Here is a 22,686-nt window from a genome sequence, read left to right as displayed (position 1 = left end):
TTTTCTGTTTACAGCTCTTTTATTTTGATACACTGGCTGTTTTTTTTTTGTATTATTCCTCCTTTTTATGTGTTTTTATAGTTGTCTTTTTACAGTCTACTCTTTCCTAAAACACAGTTTGTAATTCCACACCCTCAAGGCCTGACCACACAACCCCTGCGAACAGAACCCCAAACTTCCATTAATGCAGGATTTTGCTACCACTATGTTTTGGGCACAGAATGTCAAAGTGTCAGAGAACAAACAGTCTCTAGCCCATGCGTCAGCTGGTGCTGATGGCACCCCGCCCACAGTTTGAGTTCATCGTCAAATGCTTCCTGTAGCATGGGCCACCAGTTTAATGTCGTGGACTGGCTTGGTTCTTTTTTTCAGGTTAAAGTCCCAAGATGTTAACCGAGGAATAATCTAGGAAATGTCTACAGACCCCTCCTTTCTATACGTACATTGAATACACCAATTTAGCCACAATTATATCCAAACCAGACCTTATTTTATCATCCTTTAGGCGGCATCATCTCAAAGTGAAGAATGCCTGAAAAATTAGCTTCTCGTTACATTCTTGGCTTAACGCACATTAGCATTAGCACTGGTTTAAGGGCTTTTACAATATAAGACTAAAAGACTGTTATGAGCTCAGAGTTAAAATCCATGCATTCACTATAGTGTGACCTTCATTTCACTCCCAAGAGACTCACACCATAGTAAACTCAGGGATTCTAATCTGGGCTCTTATCAGTTGAGTCTCTTCTATTGTTAATAGCCTACATTCAGTGTTTCACCTTTTTTATTACACCACTGGCTAAACACACAGACTCCAACACATAGACTCCAAGCACTGGAGAAAAGTCTACGAAGTGTAGTAAGATTATTTCAATAATAATAATAATAATAATAATAATAATACTCATTTGTACTATTTAATGACATTTAATCAGGGTAAATAGTTTCATTATATTTGCAGAGAACTTTTAGTGTTTTTTAGAAAATATCTCTTGCTAGAAATCAGCTGAATTATCTGTATAATATAAAACTGCCCTGAAATAAGTCAAATATTCCTAAAATTCCATAAAATAATCATAAAATTAGAAGTTGATAAACAGATTGATCATTCTAATGAATGCATTCAGATACTTTAAGTGGCACCCGTTGCTGGTTTGGTCCCTGTAGAGAAGTATCTGCAATAGAATAGGACTCTCTGCAGCAGATAAACATGACCCTCTTGGCACCATGCCTAATGCCAGGTGTGGGCTAGAGGGGTATAAAGCCCCCCAGCATTGAGCTGTGGAGCAGTGGAACTGTGCTCTCTGGAATAATGGTTGGTACTTCATCTGATACTTTTGGGAAGAGTTGGGGAGTTGGAGATGAGGTGAGGTGGTCATTATCCAACATCCTGGCCTCAGTAACACTATTGTCGCAGAAAGTAATCAAATCCAAACGAAGTAGAAAGCCTTCATCCCAACAAAAGCAGAATCAACTTTTTTTAATACCCTTGATTTAAGAAGAAACAACGAATGAGCAGGTGTCTCAATACTTTTGTCCATATAGTGTATCTGCTGTTAGCCAGTGGTAGAAATTCAGCTTTACGCCACAGTGGGGCAGCAAAACATTGTGTTATGGGCCTCCATCACTTTAAATGAATCAGATAATTAATGGAGACGTACACTATATATATATATATATATATATATATATATATATATATATATATATATATACACACACACACACACACACACATTGTTTTTATTGTATTTATGTTTACCTGCATCTGTTCTAGTGTAATCTGGAGCTTTAAATAGTGTATTTAGGTGCTTAAAACCTTTTTACTGTTTTAGCACGGCTATTCTGTTATTACTCCACATCAGACACCCCAAGTTAGAAGCATCATTCTGTGTTGTACATATTGGATGTATATATGTTTTTTATTAAATAATAATACAGCATTTCACATTGGCTTTTGTAATGACGTGAACTACTGAGAGAGCTGGGTGAAGATTCTGTAATGACAGCTGAAGGTTACAAATCATGAATATAATGATGGTGATGATTGCCATGGGTAAATTATGAATATCCTGATGGTGCACATCAAGCCTCTGGACATCTTTGAACTTTTTTCAACCATCTTCATCAGTATTGGGAAATAAGAGGTGCTTGATATGTCAGTCATTGCACAGGTCATAACATTATGCCTTTAGTCCTTTGGACATTCCACATCTAGAAGAACATTTACAGTAAAAAACAAACAAACAATCAAACAAAAAAAAAAACAGAAAGAAAAACTTCAAATTGAGTTGATCGGCATGAGAGTGGCATTCCTCTGGGAGAACAATGACACCATCATTTCTTTTTCACTGAGCAAATTTATGTACAACTGAAAGTCGCTCATTAACTCATGAAAAAACACACACAAAGCAAAACATCCAAAAGCACCCTCCCACCTTAGCATCCTACTGCATCAAATGGAAAAACAAGTGGCCATGTTCACAGAACACAGTTGGCGAGCATCTCCTATAGCTCCTGTTCTGAGATTCACAGTCACTGAAGCTGAGAGGAACCGGAAGATTTGGAGGACAGCTCCTACAGTATGGTTGAGAGCACAGCGTTTTAGAGCCAAGAGCCTCTCAGGGATCTGCTCTTCTGCATAAACTCACCACAATTAATCAAGTCCCACTCAACAGGGGGGCACTCGTTAAAACTCCTTCGCTTCTGATCAGAGACCAGATAAAGCTTTAAGAGGCTGGAGCAGGCTGAGCTTCAGATGAGTCGGTGGTACTGAATGTAACGCGGCTATCGAACGCAACCCCCTGTATTGCAGTATCAACGCTGACCTGAACGTTAGCCCTCAGATCAGTCTCTCCAGCTCGGGTCATGATCTCATCTTACAGATAACGAGGCACCATTGATTGTGAAGGAGGATTTTGAAGCAGCCACTTCTCCAGTCTAGTAGCTCTGTCTGGGTCTCTACCCACCAGTCTGTTATATGTGTCCCTGTGTGTTGGATCTTTTCTTGACGGTCTAGAGCCTGCCTTGCCCTTTAAGTCCCCTGCAGTTTCTTCTCCAGCCTGTCTAGCTTGGCTAGGTTCTCCTTAAGCAGTTTGGAGCCAGGTGAGAGGAGGAGAGCTCTTTGGTAGTACATTCTTGCCGCTGCATAGTCTCCCTGAAAGAGGTCAAATAAATGCAGATTATTTTAAAAAGGAATGTGTCTCCCAGGAGTTCCACTAAAAATCTATTTTAATAAAATTATACAATTTTCCAATCATCTTAAACCATGTGGTTTTGGGTAATCAGGAAATTTGACTGAAATAACTTTAAAAACCATGGTCAAAACCATGATAAACTGAGCTATTTTTCACAAAATTAAGCTAAAATACAGACAAAATAAGTAAATCTCTTGAGAAACTGGGTATGAGGTAATTATAAACAAGATAAAATAATATTAGACAAAATAAAATATTATTAGTTTTGACAAATGAAGCCATGAAATAAGCTTTTATTTCAAGATAAAGTCAAAATACGGAGAAAAAGTCATATAAAATAAATATCAAGACATTTAGGGCCTGTTTACACCTGGCATTAACATGCCTTGTTGGTGATCGGATCCTGTTTGGATTTCACTTGTCTGCATGACAAACTGTAACTGTAACTGTAAAGCTGTAAACACCCCCTAAAACCAATCAGATTATGGTGTCAGAGACGGGTCTTATCTACATTTTTTTGAAAAAGTATAAACGGAATGCTTTTCTGGGATCAGATTCCGCCAGGAAAGCGTAACAGCGTCTGTCGAAAAAATATATTAATTATTATTGTGGATCTTGGCTTCCTCTACCTCTTGGTCTATCTCCCTCGCTCTTGCTTGTGTGTGTTTGTGTGTTTGCGTGCTTGAGCCTACTGATAGATGATGGCTGTATTACAGGGTTTGTTCCCTTGCGGTTTCAATAGTCTGTGATATTTTCTGATAGAGCCATTACGCTGGTTAATGCCAGGTGTAAACAGGCCCTCAGTCAAAGTGTTGAGAAATTCCAAAGTTTTAGAGAAGTGATCAGACCATTGACTCTTTCATAAATAGTGGGTGAGTAAATCTTATGTTTCATGACATACAGCAATGGACAAAAGTATATACACATTAGTGAAAGTATGGGTGGTTCTTAAGTGCTCACTGAATTTCAGCGTTGTGCTGTAATAGGATGCCAACAAGTCAGTTGGTGAAATTTCTTCCTTTCAAATATTCCATGATCAACTATAATTGGTGTTATTCTGGAACAGTGGAACTGATTAGGAACCACATCAACAAAATTTTATGTAGGTGTCCCAATACTTTTGCCCATTTAGTGTATCCTGAAGCCTAACTTTTGTCTATACCTTTGTTGTCCATTATAACACATAACAGTCCTCAAGTGTCCGAAACCACATTAGCATGTCTATATGAGATGACTTAACAACACAATGGGTCTAGTGTGAGTGCTAATAAAGCTTTTCTTTATTTTTTCTTTATATTTCGATTAGTTTCACTGGTTAATCTCCTGTGACCTAGTACTATGCTTATTGTGTGCAGGACAGCATCCCTTAGTGTTAAAATACCTTACTCTGCAGGACTAAAGACAAGCTTTGCAAAGTCCTCATACCTTTATATGCTGGATCCCCCCCATGTTCATCCAAGCTTGTGATTGGTCCGGCTTGAGTTCAACAGCAAGCTTGTAGCTCTGTGGAGAACAATATATGACTACTGCTGCCAGTCTTAACCTGAGTTACAATACTAACACAAAGGACGTTAGCAGGACTATTTTTGCCTCTTTAAGTGCTTTGAAATATAATCTCTCCTCATGATCAGAATGACCTCCAGAACCTCGTTTCACAAATGTAATGCTCCCACAATGCTGGTATCAAAGTACACAGTAACTCACGGTATTGTTAATGCTTTTGTCCTGAGTCTGAACCCGCCTAACAGGATGTATATGTCTTAATTGTCAAAGGGTGAACCTGAAACCAGCCTTCTGTGGCCAAAATAAGACATGGACCAGGGGCCACAGAACAGCGAGAGAGTTGGCTCCTGTCCTGGGCAGGAGAGAACAGTGGAAAGAGCTGTATTTACAAGAAATGCGTGGGGATTAGAGATGAGGCCAGCCAAAGCAGCGCTATGAGGGGAAAACGAGGTAAACAGAGAACAATTCAACCATCTACTGGAGTGAGCTCTGCTAGGAGGAAGAGTATTTTTGTGTGTTCAGTGTTGCTTATCGGGATGAAGAAGACATCAAGAAGAGGAAGTCTGTTTGATGTGGCTGCTCTGTCTTTCTTTTGGACACCCTTATGAACTACCCCTCTGTGCATTGGAATTTTGCTGTGCTTGTTTTTGAAGGCAAGCTTAGCGCTTTTCCTCAGCAAAGGCTTATGTTTTTCTTTCATAAAATCCTTTGTATTCTGAGCTACATGAAAACTAGTCCGTTCATATTGGCCAACAAAGACAGACTTTGATTGTCTGGTACAGACAGTAGCAGGGATGAAAAGAAGGAAGAGAAGGAAAGGACGTTGAAGATGCGAGTAGAGAGGAGGAGAGCGAGAGAGCAGGGAGTGTGAAAAGAAAGAGGAGAGGAGAGCTAGACCATGAAAAGTGAGCACACCTCAAAGGCTCGGTCCAGCTCATTCATCTCTCGGAGCTGGTTGCCCATGGAGAAGAAAAGCTCCGCCTTCACTGCAGGGTCTGCTGGCTTCTGCTGCAGAGCCTTATCCAAAGCCTCCAAAGCCTGAAATGCACGCGCCCGCACACACACACACACACACACACACACAAACACAAACAAACAAACAAACAATAAAACACAATTTCTCCCCTATTCCATTTGCACCTCACTCCATTAAGAGGGCCTCTTCTTTCTAAGTGTCTGTATAAAGGTGGTCACAGTAATCCTCTGTAAGACTGAAAAGGAGAGAAATGGTGTGTAATTCATTCTCGCTTCAGAGACAACAGACCAAAGCTCCGCCCCCAAATCTGAGTGAAGCACAATTCCTAATTTGCTTTAAATGACAGGAAACATAAATGGTTGAAGACTAAGTGGATATTAATTGATTCAAGGTGTTTAAATGAGTGAGCGCATGCACCATTTAGCTCAGGCAAAGACACACAATCAGGATGGCGCACACACACACACACAGACCTCAGTGTGGTTTCCCTGCTTGCTGTAGATGGCGGACAGCAGGCGGTAACACTCTATGCAGCCGCTGCTTTTGGAAATTATGCCCAGAGTCATTTTCTCTGCTTCCTTAGAGCGGCCTGCCATAGCCAAGACCTGAGCCTGGAGGGAGGGAAAGAGAGAGAGAGAGTGAGAGAGAGAGAGAGAGAGAGAGAGAGAGAGAGAGAGAGAAGGGGGAAGGGAGAGAAGGAAGGGAGGGGGAAAGAGGGAGGGAGAGAATGAGGAAGAAAAAGATGGAGAGGTAGAGAGAGAAAGAGAGACAGAAAGAGGGAGGTAAAGAGAGGGAGAGAGAAGGAGAGGGAGACAGAGGTAGAAGAGAGACATAGAGAGGGATGATGGAGAGAGAAAGAGAGAGAGGAAGGGGAAGGGGGGAGAGATGGAGAGGGAGGGGGAAGAGCAATGGAGGGGTAGGATGAATGAAAAGTTGGAAGGGGAAGGGAGACAAAGAGAGGGATGATTGGGAGAGAGAGAGGGGGACAGGGAGAGGGAAGAGATGCAGAAGGAGGGAGGAAAAAGGAGAGAGAGAGAGAGAGAGTGAGAAGAGGGGTAGAGAGAGAGGGAAGGTGGAAGAGAGACAGAGAAGGGTGATGGGGAGAGAAAGAGAGGGAGGGAGAAGGAGAAGAGGGATGATGGGGAGAGAAAGAGAGGGAGGGAGAAGAGGGATGATGGGGAGAGAAAGAGAGGGAGGGAGAAGAGGGATGATGGGGAGAGAAAGAGAGACAGGGAGAGGGACGAAATTCAGAGGGAGAGAGGAAAAGGGCGAGAGAGAGATGGAGAGAGGGGGTGGAAAGGGGGGAGATTGAGGAAAAGGGGAAGAGGTAGACAGAAAGAAAGACAGAGAGAGAGGGGTAATGAGACAGAGGGAGAGTGAGAAGAGGGGTTAGGAATAGAGGGAAGGTGCAAGGGAGGGTGGGAGAGAGACATAGAGAGGGATGGGAGAGAGAGAGGAAGGGGGAGGAGGGGATAGATGGAGAGGGAGAGAGGGTGGGAAGGGGAGAGAACGAAGAAGAGAGATGGAGAGAAAAAGAGAGAGAGGAAAGAGAAAAGAGTAGGAGATGGGGAGGGAAACGAGGGGTAGGGAGAGAGGGTAGGTGAAAGGGGGAGGGTGGGGAGAGACATAGAAAGGGATGATGTGGAGAGAGAAGGACAGGGAGTGGGGAGAGGTGGAGAGGGAGGGAGGAAGAGGGAGAGGGAGGGATTGAGAGGGCAAGAGGGAGGGAGAGAAGGAGGGAAGGGAGGGAGGGAGAGAAGGAGGGAAGGGAGGGAGGGAAGGCGGGAGATGGAATAAAAAAGGTGGAGTGGAAAGAGTGAGAAAAAAAGAGTGCCAGAGACGGAAAGAACAGAAAAAGAAGACAGAGATGGTGACAGAGGACAGAGACAGGAGCAAAAGACAAAAGAAAAAGTGTGAGAGAGAGGCATAGAGAGAGAGAGAGAAGGAGAGAGGAACAGACGGTTTTGGTCTCAGTAGCTGTGACAGTGATGGGGATCACAGTGGAGGGTCTATGGAGACTTCATTATGCTGAACACAGAGCTCTGTGAGAACTCCAGGCTTACAGGCTCTGAGCCACTGGAGCCGTCAAATAACACACAGGTCTGCGGGCACACAGCCTTAACCATGACGCCAGACTGCTTTCCCTCCAAAGACAAAATCACTGCAGGAATTCCCCACCAGTGTCCACCCCGTTACATCAGATAACACATTTTAAAGCTTGGCCATGTAGGATCAATGTAAATCAGATCGGCTTTGTTTACCAGTGCTGACGAGCATGTTTTCCAAAACCATTATTAAAAGAAAATCTTTAAACCGTTGGACAACGTGCAGCACTGAAATGGGCCTGGACAAGGCAGTGCTAGTCTCACCAGAGCCAGCCAGATGTCAGAGTTTTCCGGCTGCAGGGTGGCAGCCTCTCTGTAAAGCTGCAGAGCCTCTTCGTATCTGCCTGTGTTATAATACAGCGCTCCCAGAGGAGTTAGGATATCCACCTTACGCACCACCTGCAAAGCCCTGTATTCAAACACACAAACACACACACACACAGAGACTTATATATATGGATATATGGGTCCGTGCTGAGAAATTTCCAGTTCAGCGGTGATGCGTGCTGTATTCAGAAATGAACATTAATGAAACTGGTGGTTTGCTAAGAGGGCTGTAGTTCATCAGCTCACCGCTTATACCACAGCTCAGCCTCCTTACTGCCGTTCGAGGAGCGCAGCAGACGGGCTAGATTCACCATGGCAACATAGTGAGACGGCTTCAGACGCACGGCATGCTGGTAATGAATGGCAGCTCCCTCCCCATCACCTGAAAAAAAAGAGAGAAAGGAGGAAGTGATTAGTATCATTCAATTTAAAAACCAATAACTACAATAACTATAATAACCATTTAATCCTGAAATATATATATATAAATGGTAAATTTTAGATGAGCCTTAATACATAATATAAATGTACAGAAGCTGTTTCACTGCAGCCAAGTGTGACAGCAGAGTTTCTACTGCTGTGAGATGATGTAAGCGATGTGCCACTGACCCGTGTCCACCAGGAACACGCCGTAGTTATTGTGGAGGTCTGAACTGTCTGGGCAGTTCTCAATTCCCTTTGTGTAAATCTCGTTTGCCTCTGCGACTCGCTTCTGTAATAAAACACATTCACACATTTACTTAAAATAGGTTGAGCTCATGGTTGGATTTCTTATGTGCTAATGATGAAGAAAACCAAGCCGAGAAAAGAGGACAGAAAATATAATAAACAGACTGCAGCACAAAACAAACAGTGACCTACAAATAGAAGTGGTCAGAGAAATCGCAAGGCAGAAAGAAGATGAGTAAAGCAGCAGAAAGAGGGAGAGTGACAGAGAGAGATTATTTACTACTGTCATCATTATTGTCATTATTATTGTGACTGTTGTTCTGATGCTTGGGCAAAACTGCACTCGAAACCTTTAATAAAGCAATGTTAAACTGATGTAAACTGACAGAGAGAGATATGGTGAGAGAGAAAGAAGAATAATAAGAAAGAGAAAAGCAAAAGAAAATGAGAGACAAAAAGACAATGTAAATAAGACAGAAAGAATACAAAAAAGGGACAGATGGGAAATGAGACAGAAAGACAGAAATGATTTATAGAAAGATAGACAATGAGACAGAAAGACAGAAATGATTTATAGAAAGATAGACAATGAGACAGAAAGACAGTAAAAAAGTGAGAGACAAAGACAAACAAAAACAAGGGATGCAAAGATGACAAATGAAATAGGACAAAAAAGGGACAGAAATACAAAAAATGAAACAGAAAGAAGATGAGGGATCAAAAGATAAAAAATGAGACAGAAAGACAGAAAATTAACAAATGAGACATGACAGAAAATAAAGGACAGAAAGATGAAATATTAGAAAAGGAAGACAGAAAATGAGGGATAAAAAGATGGACAGGGACAGAATGACAGAAAATGAGGGACAGGAAAATGACAAATGAGACAGGACAGAAAATAAGGGACAGAAAGACGAAAAATAAGACAAAAGGACAAACAATAAGGGACAGAAAGATAAAAAAATTACAAAAGGACAGAAAGACAGAAAACCAAATAAACCAAAAAAAGAGGGACGTAAAGATGAAAAATGAGAGACAGAAAGACAAAACAAGACAGAAGGACTGAAAATGACCAAAAAAAGAGACAAAAAGTAAATAGAACAGAATGAGAGAACATGAGACACAAAGAGTAAATAAGAGACAGACAGAAAAGAAGAAAACGAGACGAGTCAGAAAGAAAGAATAGGAGAAAGAAATGAATAGAGAGAGAGAGAGAGAGAGAGAGAGAGGGAGAGAGAGGTGGAGAGCGAAATTGGGAGGGGGAGAAAATGAGAGAGAGAGAGAGAGAGAGAGAGAGAGAAAGTATGTGTGAGAGAGATAGAAAGGAGAGCAAGTGAGAGAGAGAGAGAGACCTGGTCAGCGTAGAGCGAGGCTAAGCTTGAGTAGGCGTCAGCGAACTGCGGCCCGAAGCGTATCGATTCCTTCAGCATTCCCTCAGCCTCTTCCTCCTTCCCCTGGGACCTGCATAGCAGCAACATCATCATCATCATTTTCATCATCATCGCTAATGCAGAACAGAAGCTATAACGATGCACAGGGGTGTGTGCGTGTGTCTGTGTTACTTGAGAAGGTTGCCCAGGTTAAAGAGTGCTCGGTTGTGTTGGGGGTTGATGTCGAGAGCTTTCCTGTAGTAGAGTTCCGCCTCCTCTACGCTGTGAGTCAACGTGCCCAGGTTATTCATTGCGCTGGCATGCCGAGGGTACAGTCTACAGAGAGTGAGAGTGAGAGTGAGAGAGAGAGAGAGAGAGAGAGAGAGAGAGAGAGAGAGGGGAAGGAAATGTATAATCTAACTATAGAGTAAATACAACTGCTATGCAGCTCCGACGGTTTTGGTCTCAGTAGCTGTGATGGCGGTGGGGATCACAGTGGAGGGTCTATGGAGACTTCATTAGGCTGAACTCAGAGCTCCGAGAGAACGCTAGGCTTTCAGGCTCTGAGCCAGACAGCGTCAGCTCTCACCAGAGTCATCAAATAACACACACAGCACTGCACGCACGCATCCAGCTTCCACACTGAGACTCGCTGATGACAAGAGGGCCCTTTTATACATGCAAACTTTAGAACTAGATGACGGGGGAGGTGGGAAGGGGGAGTGAGCTCCAGAGAAATGAAAAACGGAAGAGCAGTAAGGATTACGTGTTCACTTTCACACATAATTTGAGGATTAAACGGATAAGGGATATCCAAACAAGGGAGGAGGTCCTGTCTAGGGCTTCCATAATTATTACAGAATTTGCCTGATCGCAATTATGCCTGATTATTCAGTGATATATCAGTTTTCGCAAGCCTATGTTACAATTGGGTGCAGTTCCATCTGCTAGGTTGTTGCAAATAAAAGCAAGCAGAAAACACATTTATTGAGGTCAAACAGGTCAATAGCAATAGTTCTTTAGGCTTGTCCTGTTACGAGCAAGCGACAATCGCGCATCCCTTGTTCAAGCTTGACCTGAGAAACCAAAGTGCAGATCAAGCTGCAGTCCGCCAATGACTTAGTTGAGTTACTGACAGGAAAACAGAAGGAGTGCCATACCCTTGGTGTCGGTGTCTCTCTGCTTTTGATATTTAGTGTTATCCATATTTCCAGTGTCATGTGATTCCTATTTTGATGTTCAAAGTTTACACTGGACAAGCATTACCATATGCTAATGTTGCAGTCACCATGGTAACCAAGCAAGAGACGTGAGAGGTTTTCTACCTTTCTACCTACAATTAACAAAAAGACAATTAAACCGCTAATTGCTATTGCTTGTGTAGCAATCAATCATCAACTAAAATGTCATGATCGTGACTCATTACAATACAATGTTCAGCCATAACATTAAAACCACCTCCCTAATATTGTATAGGTTCCCCTTGTGCTGCCAAAACAGCTCTGACCCAGCGAGGCAAGAACTGCCTCCCTGAAGGTGTCCTGTGGTATCTGGCACCCAGACGTTTGCAGCAGATGCTTTAGGTCGGTTGCCCTTTTGTAGAGCATCTTTGGTAGGCACTGACCATTGCATACCTGGAACATCCCACAAGACCTACCTGATGTTCAGTACCAAGAGCCCTTCCAGCTTCAAGTATGGCTTGGCTTGACCCGCCGTCTCTTAAGATCCACGTCCAGGCTTTTTTCTGTCCTGCACCGAAATTCTCCTGGGTGTCTGAACTCATCTCTTCCAAGATCATTTTTGTGTTTATTAGTATTAGTATCATTAGTATTTATTAGTATCTCGTTCATGTTTATTAGTATCTAAGCTTAAATATATCTTTTGGAACTGAGTCTATATAAACTAGCTAAGGGTATTTTCGGAATAAACAGTGAATCACTTTTGAAAGTGGCTCTGGAAAAGAGTGTCTGCTAAATGTCTTAAATGGAAATGGAAATTATGTTTTTGAGAAGCTCTGACCAAGTCATCAAGTCACCACAGTTCAGCCCTAGTCAGAGTGGCTCAGATCCTTATGCTTGCCCATTGTTCCTGCTTCCGACACATTAACGTCAAGAACTGTTTACTTGCTGCCTGATATTTCCTGTCCCTTGACAGGTGCCACTGTGATAAATCAATGTTATTCACTTTACCTGTCAGTGGATTTAATGTTATGGCTGATCGGTTGGGCTGTGTATTTGCAAGAACCTGGAGATACGATGCAGCGTGATACAGGGTTTACGATTTAATGAACTGCGATATTTTTGTGAAGTCAAATTGAAGGAAGTCATAGAATGAAAAACACACCATATGCACATATTTGAGTGGATCAAAAGCTTTTTATCCAATCAGAACAGTGGTACAGGTACAGCCCTGCTTTCTAGTGGTTCAAGGTTTAAACATAATGCAGAATGAACCAATGTCTGCCAACAATCTTTATATATAAACTAGAACATAGTATCATGATATGATATATCAATATTTTCTTACACCCCTGCTGATTGGTTCTTGGATGTTCTTTGCCTGAATGAACACATCTCTCTCTCTCTCTCTTTCTCTCTTTCTCTCTCAAACACAGCCACACACACTCCTACCTGAGAGCTGTTTTGTAGTGGTGAATAGCCTGCTCGTTTTGTCCTCTGTCCTTTAGGAAGTTGGCATAGTTGTAGTGAACTTTAGCATTGTGAGGTAACGTTTGAATTCCAGACCTGAGAGAACAGGAAAAAACAGAGATGAAAGAATTAGAGAACTATTTAAATCCTGGTCACGCACAGAAGGCCCACGGAACCCTCTCTCTAATACTGCAGCACAAAAACTCCCATCATCACAAATACAACACTCTTATTCATGTTCCCCAATAGCCTTCAGACAGATAAAGAACCTGACATCTTTTAAAAGCACACTCTCTATATTTCAGTTACACACACACACACACCTGAAGAGAGCCTCCCGGGAGAGCCAGATTTCGTTCTGCTGCACGGTCTTCCAGGAGAAGAGGAGGAGCAGCAGCAGCATAGAGACGGTGAGAGCAGCTGCACCCCAGCGACCCACCACTGCACACAGCCTGTTCACTCCATGCACCACCAGAATACAGTACCCCATACTGCAGAGAGAGAGCGAGAGCGAGAGATGTGAAAAACATAGAAATAAATAAAATGAGAAATAGGAAGACAAAATAAAGAAAAGGAAAGGGATAATGTTGTGGGAATGACTTAGTAAGATGTGGAAACAAAATAATAAAGTCACAGGAACGAGATCATTAAGTCATGGCCAATGGCATGGGAATGAGACAATTAGCTTGTGGCAACCAGATAATTAAGTTGTAGGCACTACATAGTAAGGTGTGAGAATGAGATAATTACGTTTTGGGAATGGCATAGTAAAGTGTGGGAACAAGTCATAGGAACAAGATAAGTTAAATCATGGTCAAAACGTAGTACAGTGTAGGAATGAGATAATTAAGTCATGGGCATGGCACTGTAAGGTATTTTAATTAAGTTAATAATTAAGTTGTGGGCACGGCACAGTAAGGTGTGGGAACAGGATAATTCAGTTGTGGGCATGGCATAATAAGGTGTAAGAATGAGATAATCACGTTTTGGGAATGGCATAGTAAAATGTGGGAACAAGTCATAGGAACAAGATAATTAAGTCATGTCCACGACTGAATAAGACACGGGAACAAGATCTCAGTCCGATGCCCCACGGCCCTGTGGCCAAAAATTATTTTTATTTATGCGGGATGTCACCTGCAGAGCTCTATGTAAAACTAGACCAGCTAAAGGCGCCAAATACTTGAGAAACAGTAATACGCAGATAGAGCTACATCTTGACTTGGTCATATGCTCATTAGTCTTGAGCAGAGTGATCTTTAGAGGCAAGAGGTGATACACTGTACAAAAAAAACCCAACAGAATAATCTGTAAATAGCATGGAAGTTCTAACCATTATCTTCTACTTCAAATATGTAAGTCACAAGGTGAGAGAAGTCATTAAAAGTATAAAAAGCTCCAAAATGTGTGTATATATTTATATATATGTGTGTGTGTGTGTGTGTCTCCTCATACTACTATCCCCATCTTGATAACAATCAGACTGCAGTGTGTGAGCGTGTGAAGTGTTCTTGAGATATATGTGAAGATAAATGGAACAGTCAGCATTTCTAGAAAGAGGAACTTAGATGATCGGAGCCTGATGCTGCCTGATTATCTTCAGACCCTGTGTAACCATGGAGACAAAGGGTGGTCCAGCCAGAACCAGACATCCATCCCACTCACTATAGCCTGCAGTTTCACTCCACATACAGTATATACAAGATATACAAACTGCTGCAGTCAGTTTGTTTCAGTGGGCTGTTACTGTCAGGTCCAGGATTACAGCTGGTCACGTTGCTAGGTGTTGAATTAAGAGCTAGGGTGAAGTTAGGTTAAATGAAACACATACTTAAATATAAAGCAAAGACAGTGGACTATTCAAATAAAATACTATTATCTAATAGCCTCACCACACCGGGTTACTTCTAACTCTAAATGCAAACCCTCCCAGCCTGATATCTCCACACTTTCTTCTCATCTCATTTCTTCCCACCTTTCCATTTCTTTCTACAGGATACTTATATTTGGAAGGTGTTTCCTCCCTTTTTTAATCAACACCTACTTCTCATCCACTAACCCATGAAATCTTGTGTTCTGGAGCTCTGGCAAGATTACCCAGCAGTTCCAGCTCCAGTTTAGGTTTGAATTCAGCAAAAAGGGGTTTGGAATGTAAACACACCGCCACTGGTCTCTGGAGCAGTGGACACCTGTTCTGTGGATTGACGAATCATGCTTCTCTATCTGGCAGTTTGATGGATGAGTCTGCCAGGAGAAAGTTACTTGCCTGACTGCACTGTGCCAACCGTAAAGTTTGGTGGAGGAGGGATAATGCTATGGGGTAGTTTTCAGGGGTTGGCCTGTAGGCTCCTTAGTTGCAGTGAAGGGAAACCTTAATGCTTTAGAAGACCAAGACTCTGTAGAAACAGTTAGGGGAAAGCTCTCTTCTGTTCTAGCATGACTATGCCCCCGTCCATAAAGGCATGGTTGAGTGAGTTGGTGTGGAAGAACTTGACTGGCCCACACAGATCCCTGTCCTCAACCCCATCTAACCCCTTTGCGATGAACTACAACAAAGACAAAGAGCCAGGCCCTCTGTTCCAACATCAGTGTCTGACCTCATAACCTTCCCACAGACACACTCCAAAATCCAGTGGTAACTGATATTGCTGAAAAGAGGGGGCTAATGGGATGTCACAAAAGCTCCTTTAGATGTAATGTAAGGGTGTCCAAATGCTTTTTTATTGCTATAGCGTACTTATTGTTTATACATTAAAGAACAATTCAAAATACTGAATAAATGCCTTCTTTGGCACATTTACGAGTACTCTCCTGTCTATCATACACAATTAACTAGAGCAGATAGAACAACAAATAAAGAGAGTAGAACAGAAAGAGAAGAGGCTGACATTCCTCTCATAGCTGCCTGCTGATTTAGCCTACACTGCGGAATGTGTGTGTGTATGTGTGTGTGCACATTTGCCCTCTCAGTTGAAACGGTCATCGCTTTGGTCTGATCTCTAGGATAACCGGTATTAACTGTTAATGTTATGGTAACTGCTATTACACTGTAGCAGTACCCCACTCTGCATGAGGCCTTGAACAGTTGCACTAATGGCAGCCTGATCCTACCAAAAGCTTTTAGAAAATACCCAGAGCATAAATCCTTCATTAGTAAACATGTCCTCTGGGAGCATCCTACTCTGTGTATATGTGTGTGTGTGTGTGGTTGTGTTTCAGGGTCATCGCTACCATCACAGTCAATGAGAAAATTGTCCACTGACCTTTTATTAAATGTCATGGCTCCCAGTTTAAATTACTGTGTAATTGTTGCACTTAGTCCCAATTACACACGTAGACATACACACAGGCTACGCCAACACTTCATAGTGGGAGATTAACACTGCACTAATAGAAGAGGCAGTGGACTTCTCTTGAACTAAGCTACATGTTTTTTCTTTTTTTTTTTTTGTCCTGGGAAGCATAGAAACAGGGCCCAGTAGAGCCAGATTAGGCTCCGCTATCACCAACGTGTTATCCCCACAGTGGACGGATAGAGGGAGGGAGGCTGGGAGGGAGAAAAGAAGGATGAGTGCTAAAGCCAAAAGCCGAAATTCATGCAGGACTAGGCTGCAAAAAAAATCCCTGTAGAGAGAAAAAAAAACTGCAGTAAAGATGATGTGCTAGGGCTAGGAGAGAGAGAAGAAGAGAGCAAGCCTTAGAGAGAGCGGTCAGTGAGCACAGTGTGGGACAACATGAAGCCTAACCAGAAAGCAGATGGACACTAGTGTAGAGGATAATAGACACGAGCAGATGTGGGATATTTAGAATTGTGAGCTTTTGGAAATATGTCAATTTTGGAAGTGGAGACCGGTATACAGGTAAATCCACAATAAAACACGGGCTACAGTGCAGGCAGGTTAAAAAAGGAAAGAGCTGGGTTCCATAATCATCGTTAGGTGACAGATTACATTACCCACAATGACACACACGGATGCAGACACGACAACAAACCTGGGCATGTAGAGGACTCTCTCTGCCACCACAAATCCCACACGGAAGAACAGATTAGTGGCAGGGATGAAAGGAAACACCAGGAACAGTATCCCCACCAGCACCTCCCTGCCCTCCATCTTCTACAGAGAGAAAGAAAGAAGCAGACAGATGAAATAAAGAAAGACAAAAAGAGAAAGAGAATTAGCAAAGCATAATAATTCACCATAAGCCCAGACAGCAGACAATAGGATGCTTCTATTCTAGCTTCAAATACTCCAACACTCCTCTACAGCAGATAAGCAGATAAAATGAACTCTGCTCTCTTTAAACACCGCAATGAAAGGAGCGTTGGAGAAGCAGAGAGAAAGTGTAGACTTCTCAGAACAAGTGTGACTCATTGAAAGTGTGAAAGTGCTTGCTTCAGAAAAGTAGCTGACAAGAATGGATAAATGAACGGATCGGCACATCACTACTTGCATAAATGAATAGATCTTATGCTACATTGGTGCAACTAGGTCTTATAGGAACTGGTTGCTATCATGGCTCACAGGCAAAGAAGCAGCCTTCTAGTTTCATCAAATTTGGCAGTATGGAACCATCGATAGAGCACCCTGTCTAGTCATTTTCCCAATTATTCACAATCAAACGATCACAATACTTTGAGCTGATTGAAATTATTGAATCAGACTGTAAGGTATTAGATTTCATCCCATTGGGTGCACCGTTCAGGCTCCGTTCACACTTGGTACTAACAAGCGTAAGTATTATTCACACCTAGCATTTAAAATTAAGTCTCCTGTGAGGTCACATCAATGATGTCAGTCTCTACTGCTTTTGTTTTGACACTGAAATGGCTGGTGAGCCCTTGTTCATGTTCCAGTTTGGGCTGTTTGAAGTTTTTCGATTGCGTGATCTTATCAACGACCAGTGACATGGTTAATGTGGACGGTGCTTTGCTGTTGGGGACGCATCGAGACGCGTCTCTGACCACCTCCGAATTTGCTTTCAGTGATTGGATTGGGACGCATTGTCTCCTATTCTCCCTGTACTTTGCGCTGGCCGCTTATGATCGGATCACCCAGGCTATGCATTTTGGCAATCGCTTGTGATCGGATCACCCGAGACACATGAGAATGGGATCTAAGAAAAAGGCAGACCCTGGCTGCTATGCCTAGGGAGCAGTTAGGAGTTGGGTGCCTTGCTTAAACGGCACTTAAGATGTGTCCTGACGGTTCAGGGGATCAAACCAGCAACCTTTCAGTCAGAAGATGACTTCTTTAACCACCATGTAAATAAAATAAAAGTATTTAGATATGTTATAGCTGCATAAAAAGTCCAAAAAAAGACCAGCAAAGACTTTTGGACTTGGCAAATGTGTTAAATGTAACAAAATCTAATGGTCTTTACTGATCACTTACCCCAGATCAGCCAGGACATTTGAAATCTATAATTTGCTTCATTAGTTTAGGATGGGAAATGCTAGGCTAACATAGCTAATAGACTTAATCAGACTTAAACTGTCACCCAGTTTGTCTCCATAAATACATGCAAATGAAATCTCTTTTAACCTGCTCCAAGTGATTTACTTTGGTCTATGAAACAGTCAAAAAAAAGCTTCTCCATAGAGCTGAATGGTGGGGCAGTTATTCTTAGAAAGCAGAATCACTTTTACCTCCTTCCATGCATTGAGGTACATTTTAAAAATGGTACTACAGAACAGTACTACAAAGCGGTATATGGTGTGAATGGTAACATACTATAGTTACAATTTTAGCTTAAAAGTTTAAATAAGGTCTATCCATACTGTTTTATTAAATATTTTTTTGTTTATTTACAGATATGATATTGGTGACAGCCTAGCATCTCCCATTGTAAACAAAGTAAGGACATGCCAGATATCAAACATTTCCTGACTAATTGACTGCATTGACGGCAAACTACCTCTACCAAACTACCTTAAGTACATTCTAAATGGAAATGTAGAAATCCCTAATAAAACAGATAGCTACAGCTCTAAATACAAGCAATAAAAAGATAATACTGGAGCCCCAACCCGGGTTTAGAAATGTGTTTATCAAATCCTTAGGCTCGAAGGGCTCAAGGGGTTGTAGATGATGTGTTTGCTGGCATAAATGAATGCCCTCTGAACAGGCTGGTGAATAGATCTGGCCTAGTGAACCTAATCTAACCCCCTTCAGTACTGCAGCCAGGATATGCTGTTAGAATCCCCACAGTAGCTGGTGTTACACAGTTGGATTAATGTGATGCAGTGTGGCGGCATCAGGCGTAGACATATGCATCTGTGTGAAAAAGAGACACACACACACACACACACAAGCGCACACATACACATATACGCTTAAAGCCTGATGTTTTATGTGCAACATTAAAGGCGTAGCGCAGGAATACTACAGACAATGATGATGATGATAATGATAACTTTGGCCTTATCCCTCTGCCTCAGCCCAGCCACCATCTGTTGTCATGGCAGCACAGACAGAGGTCATCTGCGCTCCATCCTAAAATGCCACCAGGCCAGGCCAGTGCCAGCTACCTTCTAGAAGCCACAGCCCTCCTCTCTTTCTCCTGCTCTCATTTGGGCTCAGAGGGCCCGGGCTATACCCCTATACTATGCTTTGACAGAGAGCTTACATTATAGATTGCTGTTATAAATCCCTGACCTCTTTATTCTGTGCATATCTCTGTTTTAGCACAAAGCCTGTGTCCCTTTAAGAGCCTTCTTCTTCATGGCGGGTAAATGACAGAAACTGAGCTTCCTTTGTGTGGCTGATCATCTTCCACAAAATAAACTTCTCCACACAGCCGAATGGTGGGGTGGCTATTGTGAGTACCCAGTGAGTCTAAGTCGTCTTAGCACAGAAAAGCAAGTGTTTTCCTTTATTATTAAGCCTATTCTTGGACTAAACTCTAGGGCCAATGGTGGAAACCAAAATTTTTATCTAGGTTTAGATGTCTTCTAAGTCTGTGAAACCAGCCAAGGCAAGACTCCTAACACTGTTTGTCCCACTTCTGTAATATGTGTAAGTCGCTTTGGATAAGAGCGTCAGCTAAATGCTATAAATATAAATATATCTACAATAGCAGTGACTTTGATGTCAAAAAGAGGTGTATTAGACATGTGGAATGCCAGAGGACAGCTGTGTTTGTTTGATACGCATGCTGGGCAGTTCAGGAGCATGATATGTTCAGACTAGTGACAGATTAAGAAGACAATATGAATGACCACACCTAACAATCAGAGCTGGACCACTTTGACCTGCAGCCTGGGCAAACTATTTACAAGTCACAACTAGTCAATATTGAATGTTATTATAATCTATAATCGACATCTGTTTGACCTCACTTAAGCCACACTGATGTGCCCCTGACCCTGCATGCCCATTTTACCCACCTCATTAAGACTGCTAGCCTCAGCTGGATGCCATGCAGACTTCAGTAAATAGCTCATCACTTTCCTTTCTGTGGAATGTTTAGGCCAGGGTCGGTTTACTTCTGCCCCGATCTTCTGTAGACGCTCTACACCTGCTTCTATCTATACAGAGTATAGGTTCCCACAGCAATCATAGATTCATTTCTCATTTCCGTTCTTGTTAGATAACCTCTTATAGACTTCCAACATCAGTCTCTGGTCTTCAATGCCTAATCTGAATGTTTTCGTCCTAGACTCACCTATTTTCTTATCTTGTCATTATTTGTCATTTACTTGTTCACTATATCAACACTTGTGTCAATGTTTAAGGGTTCCCCTTTAAAGGCCTAATGCTCCAAGGGTTTCTCCATTTTCCTCTAAAAGAGATTTCCTTGCCACCGTGGCCCTTGACTGCCTAACTAGGGGTTCGGAATTCAATCTGAATAAATGCTGACTTGATCATTGCGAAACAATCCAAAATCAATTCAGCTTCATCTCCACCTTCATACATCAATGCATCAGTGCACTTTTAGGCCCTAATTATACACTGATGAAGCAAAACATGATGACCACTAAAAGACAAAGAGAAAAGTGTTCTATCTCATATATCATAACAACAGTGCATGTAATGGTCTGGAATACACAGTGTCCTCCGTAATGTTTGGGATAAGGACACATTTATTTTCCATTAATGAGCTCACCAGTGCCTTCTTTCTTCCTAATGATATTACACACAGTTGATTTAGCTAATCCCAAGGTTTGACTGATGTCTCTAATGGTTTTATTCTTGTTCTTTTAGCCTCATAATAGTTTCTTTGACTTTCACTGGCACAGCTCTTGTTCTCATGTTGAACAATGACATCTACAGACTCAAAAGGTTTTTGAAAGCTTAGAAGCATCCATCCTAAAATGCCACCAGGCCAGGCCAGTGCCAGCTACCTTCTAGAAGCCACAGCCCTCCTCTCCTTCTCCTGCTCTTATTTTGGCTCAGAGGGCCCTGGCTATACCCCTATACTCTGCTTTGACAGAGAGCTTACATTATAGATTGCTGTTGTAAATCCCTGACCGGTCATATCTCTGTTTTAGCACAAAGCTTGTGTCCCTTTAAGAGCCTTCTTCTTCACGGCAGGTAAATGACAGAAACTGAGCTTCCTTTGTGTGGCTGATCATCTTCCACAAAATAAACTTCTCCACACAGCCGAATGGTGGGATGGCTATTGTGAGTACCCAGAGAGTCTAAGTCGTCATAGCACAGAAAACAGAAAAAGTGTTTTCCTTTATTATTAAATCTATTCTTAGACTAAACTGTCCAAGCTTAGAAGCAATGCCTGCACTAATGAAGCAATGTAACACACCTGAGTAAGCAGAAACACCTGTGAAGCCAAATGTCCTAAACATTATAGTGTCCTGAAATGTTGTAACTGTAACATGGGAAAACTAAAATGTCAACAGATAGATAAAAATCTAAACTGTGGAGCAGAGGGACATGTCAAGGAAAAATGTCTTTGTCCAAAACATTATGGAGAGCACTGTATTAGACATTTAGCGAGCAGTCGGTTCTTGTAGAAATAGCCAGGCTATAGTAAAGACTGCAGCCACTCTGGCAAGACTTCTGGGTCAGAGCATTTTCGAAACAGCAAGGCTTACAGAGTGCTCCCAGTCAGCAGTGGAGAGTGCGTACTGACAGAAAACCAAAGCAGGACAAAGTGCAGACCAGTGACAGCGTGTTGGATACCCAAAGCTCATCAGCGTGCAAAGGTAACAAAAGGCTATCCCATCTGGGTTGAATCGACAGAAGGCTTCCTGTGGAACAAGTCACAGGAATTACCATAATGATGGTTACAGGAGCCATGTGCCACAACACACAGTGCATCGCACCCTGCTGTGTATGAGGCTCACTCAGTAGGATAAAAGCTCTCTGCCACACTGCACGCATTGTTTGAGGAACATGATGAAGGTGTCGCTCCGGCCTCCACATTCCCCAGATCTCAATCCAACTGGGCAACTGTGGGATATGCTGGAACAAGTCCAATCTGTGGCAGCTCCAAATCGCAGCCGACAGAGCCAAAGAATCTGCTACCAACGTCTTGGGCGCCTTCATAGTCTATGCGGAAGAACCACAGCGTATTAGGCAGGTGGTCATGATTTTGAGGATGTATCCGAGATCTTCTGGTAAATGTTAAACACTTCTCAAATTACGAAGCAAATTCCGAATATTCCCAATTGCACGGGAAATCAAATAATTGGAACTTTGTCTTACCCCATTCAACCGTTTGGATGCAACAGCTGTGAATGTGATCATGTGACAATGTGATGCAAACATCTGGGTATTAAACCTGCTGAACCTCTGGTCATTTTATTGTTATCTAATCCAATCCAAACAGGGCTTTTTGGGAATAGGGCTTTCATGTGGAAAGACGGAGGACAGCTGTTTTTGTTGAATGAGATGGATGGACAGAGGGTCTTTTGCATGTACAGGTGCAAAG

At 42.3% G+C, this 22,686-nt stretch overlaps 1 protein-coding gene across 1 annotated transcript in view; it reads right to left on the bottom strand.

Moving 5' to 3' along the window:
• Positions 1–1,903: 1,903 nt before the first annotated feature.
• tmtc1 (transmembrane O-mannosyltransferase targeting cadherins 1) overlaps positions 1,904–22,686 on the bottom strand; it is a 59,332-nt gene continuing 38,549 nt past the window's right edge. The window contains exons 9-20 of the mRNA XM_072672958.1: positions 16,789–16,910; positions 13,119–13,286; positions 12,778–12,891; positions 10,340–10,483; positions 10,130–10,238; positions 8,718–8,820; positions 8,355–8,490; positions 8,046–8,190; positions 6,150–6,287; positions 5,616–5,738; positions 4,623–4,700; positions 1,904–3,157 (exon numbers count right to left, since the gene is read on the bottom strand). Coding sequence (XP_072529059.1) covers positions 3,035–3,157; positions 4,623–4,700; positions 5,616–5,738; positions 6,150–6,287; positions 8,046–8,190; positions 8,355–8,490; positions 8,718–8,820; positions 10,130–10,238; positions 10,340–10,483; positions 12,778–12,891; positions 13,119–13,286; positions 16,789–16,910 — 1,503 coding nt within the window. The 3' untranslated portion in view covers positions 1,904–3,034. The remainder of the gene's footprint in view (positions 3,158–4,622; positions 4,701–5,615; positions 5,739–6,149; positions 6,288–8,045; positions 8,191–8,354; positions 8,491–8,717; positions 8,821–10,129; positions 10,239–10,339; positions 10,484–12,777; positions 12,892–13,118; positions 13,287–16,788; positions 16,911–22,686) is intronic.

Source organism: Salminus brasiliensis, chromosome 2 (assembly GCF_030463535.1).
Source record: "Salminus brasiliensis chromosome 2, fSalBra1.hap2, whole genome shotgun sequence".
Lineage (NCBI taxonomy): Eukaryota > Metazoa > Chordata > Actinopteri > Characiformes > Bryconidae > Salminus > Salminus brasiliensis.
This window is presented reverse-complemented; position numbering and strand designations above follow the sequence as displayed.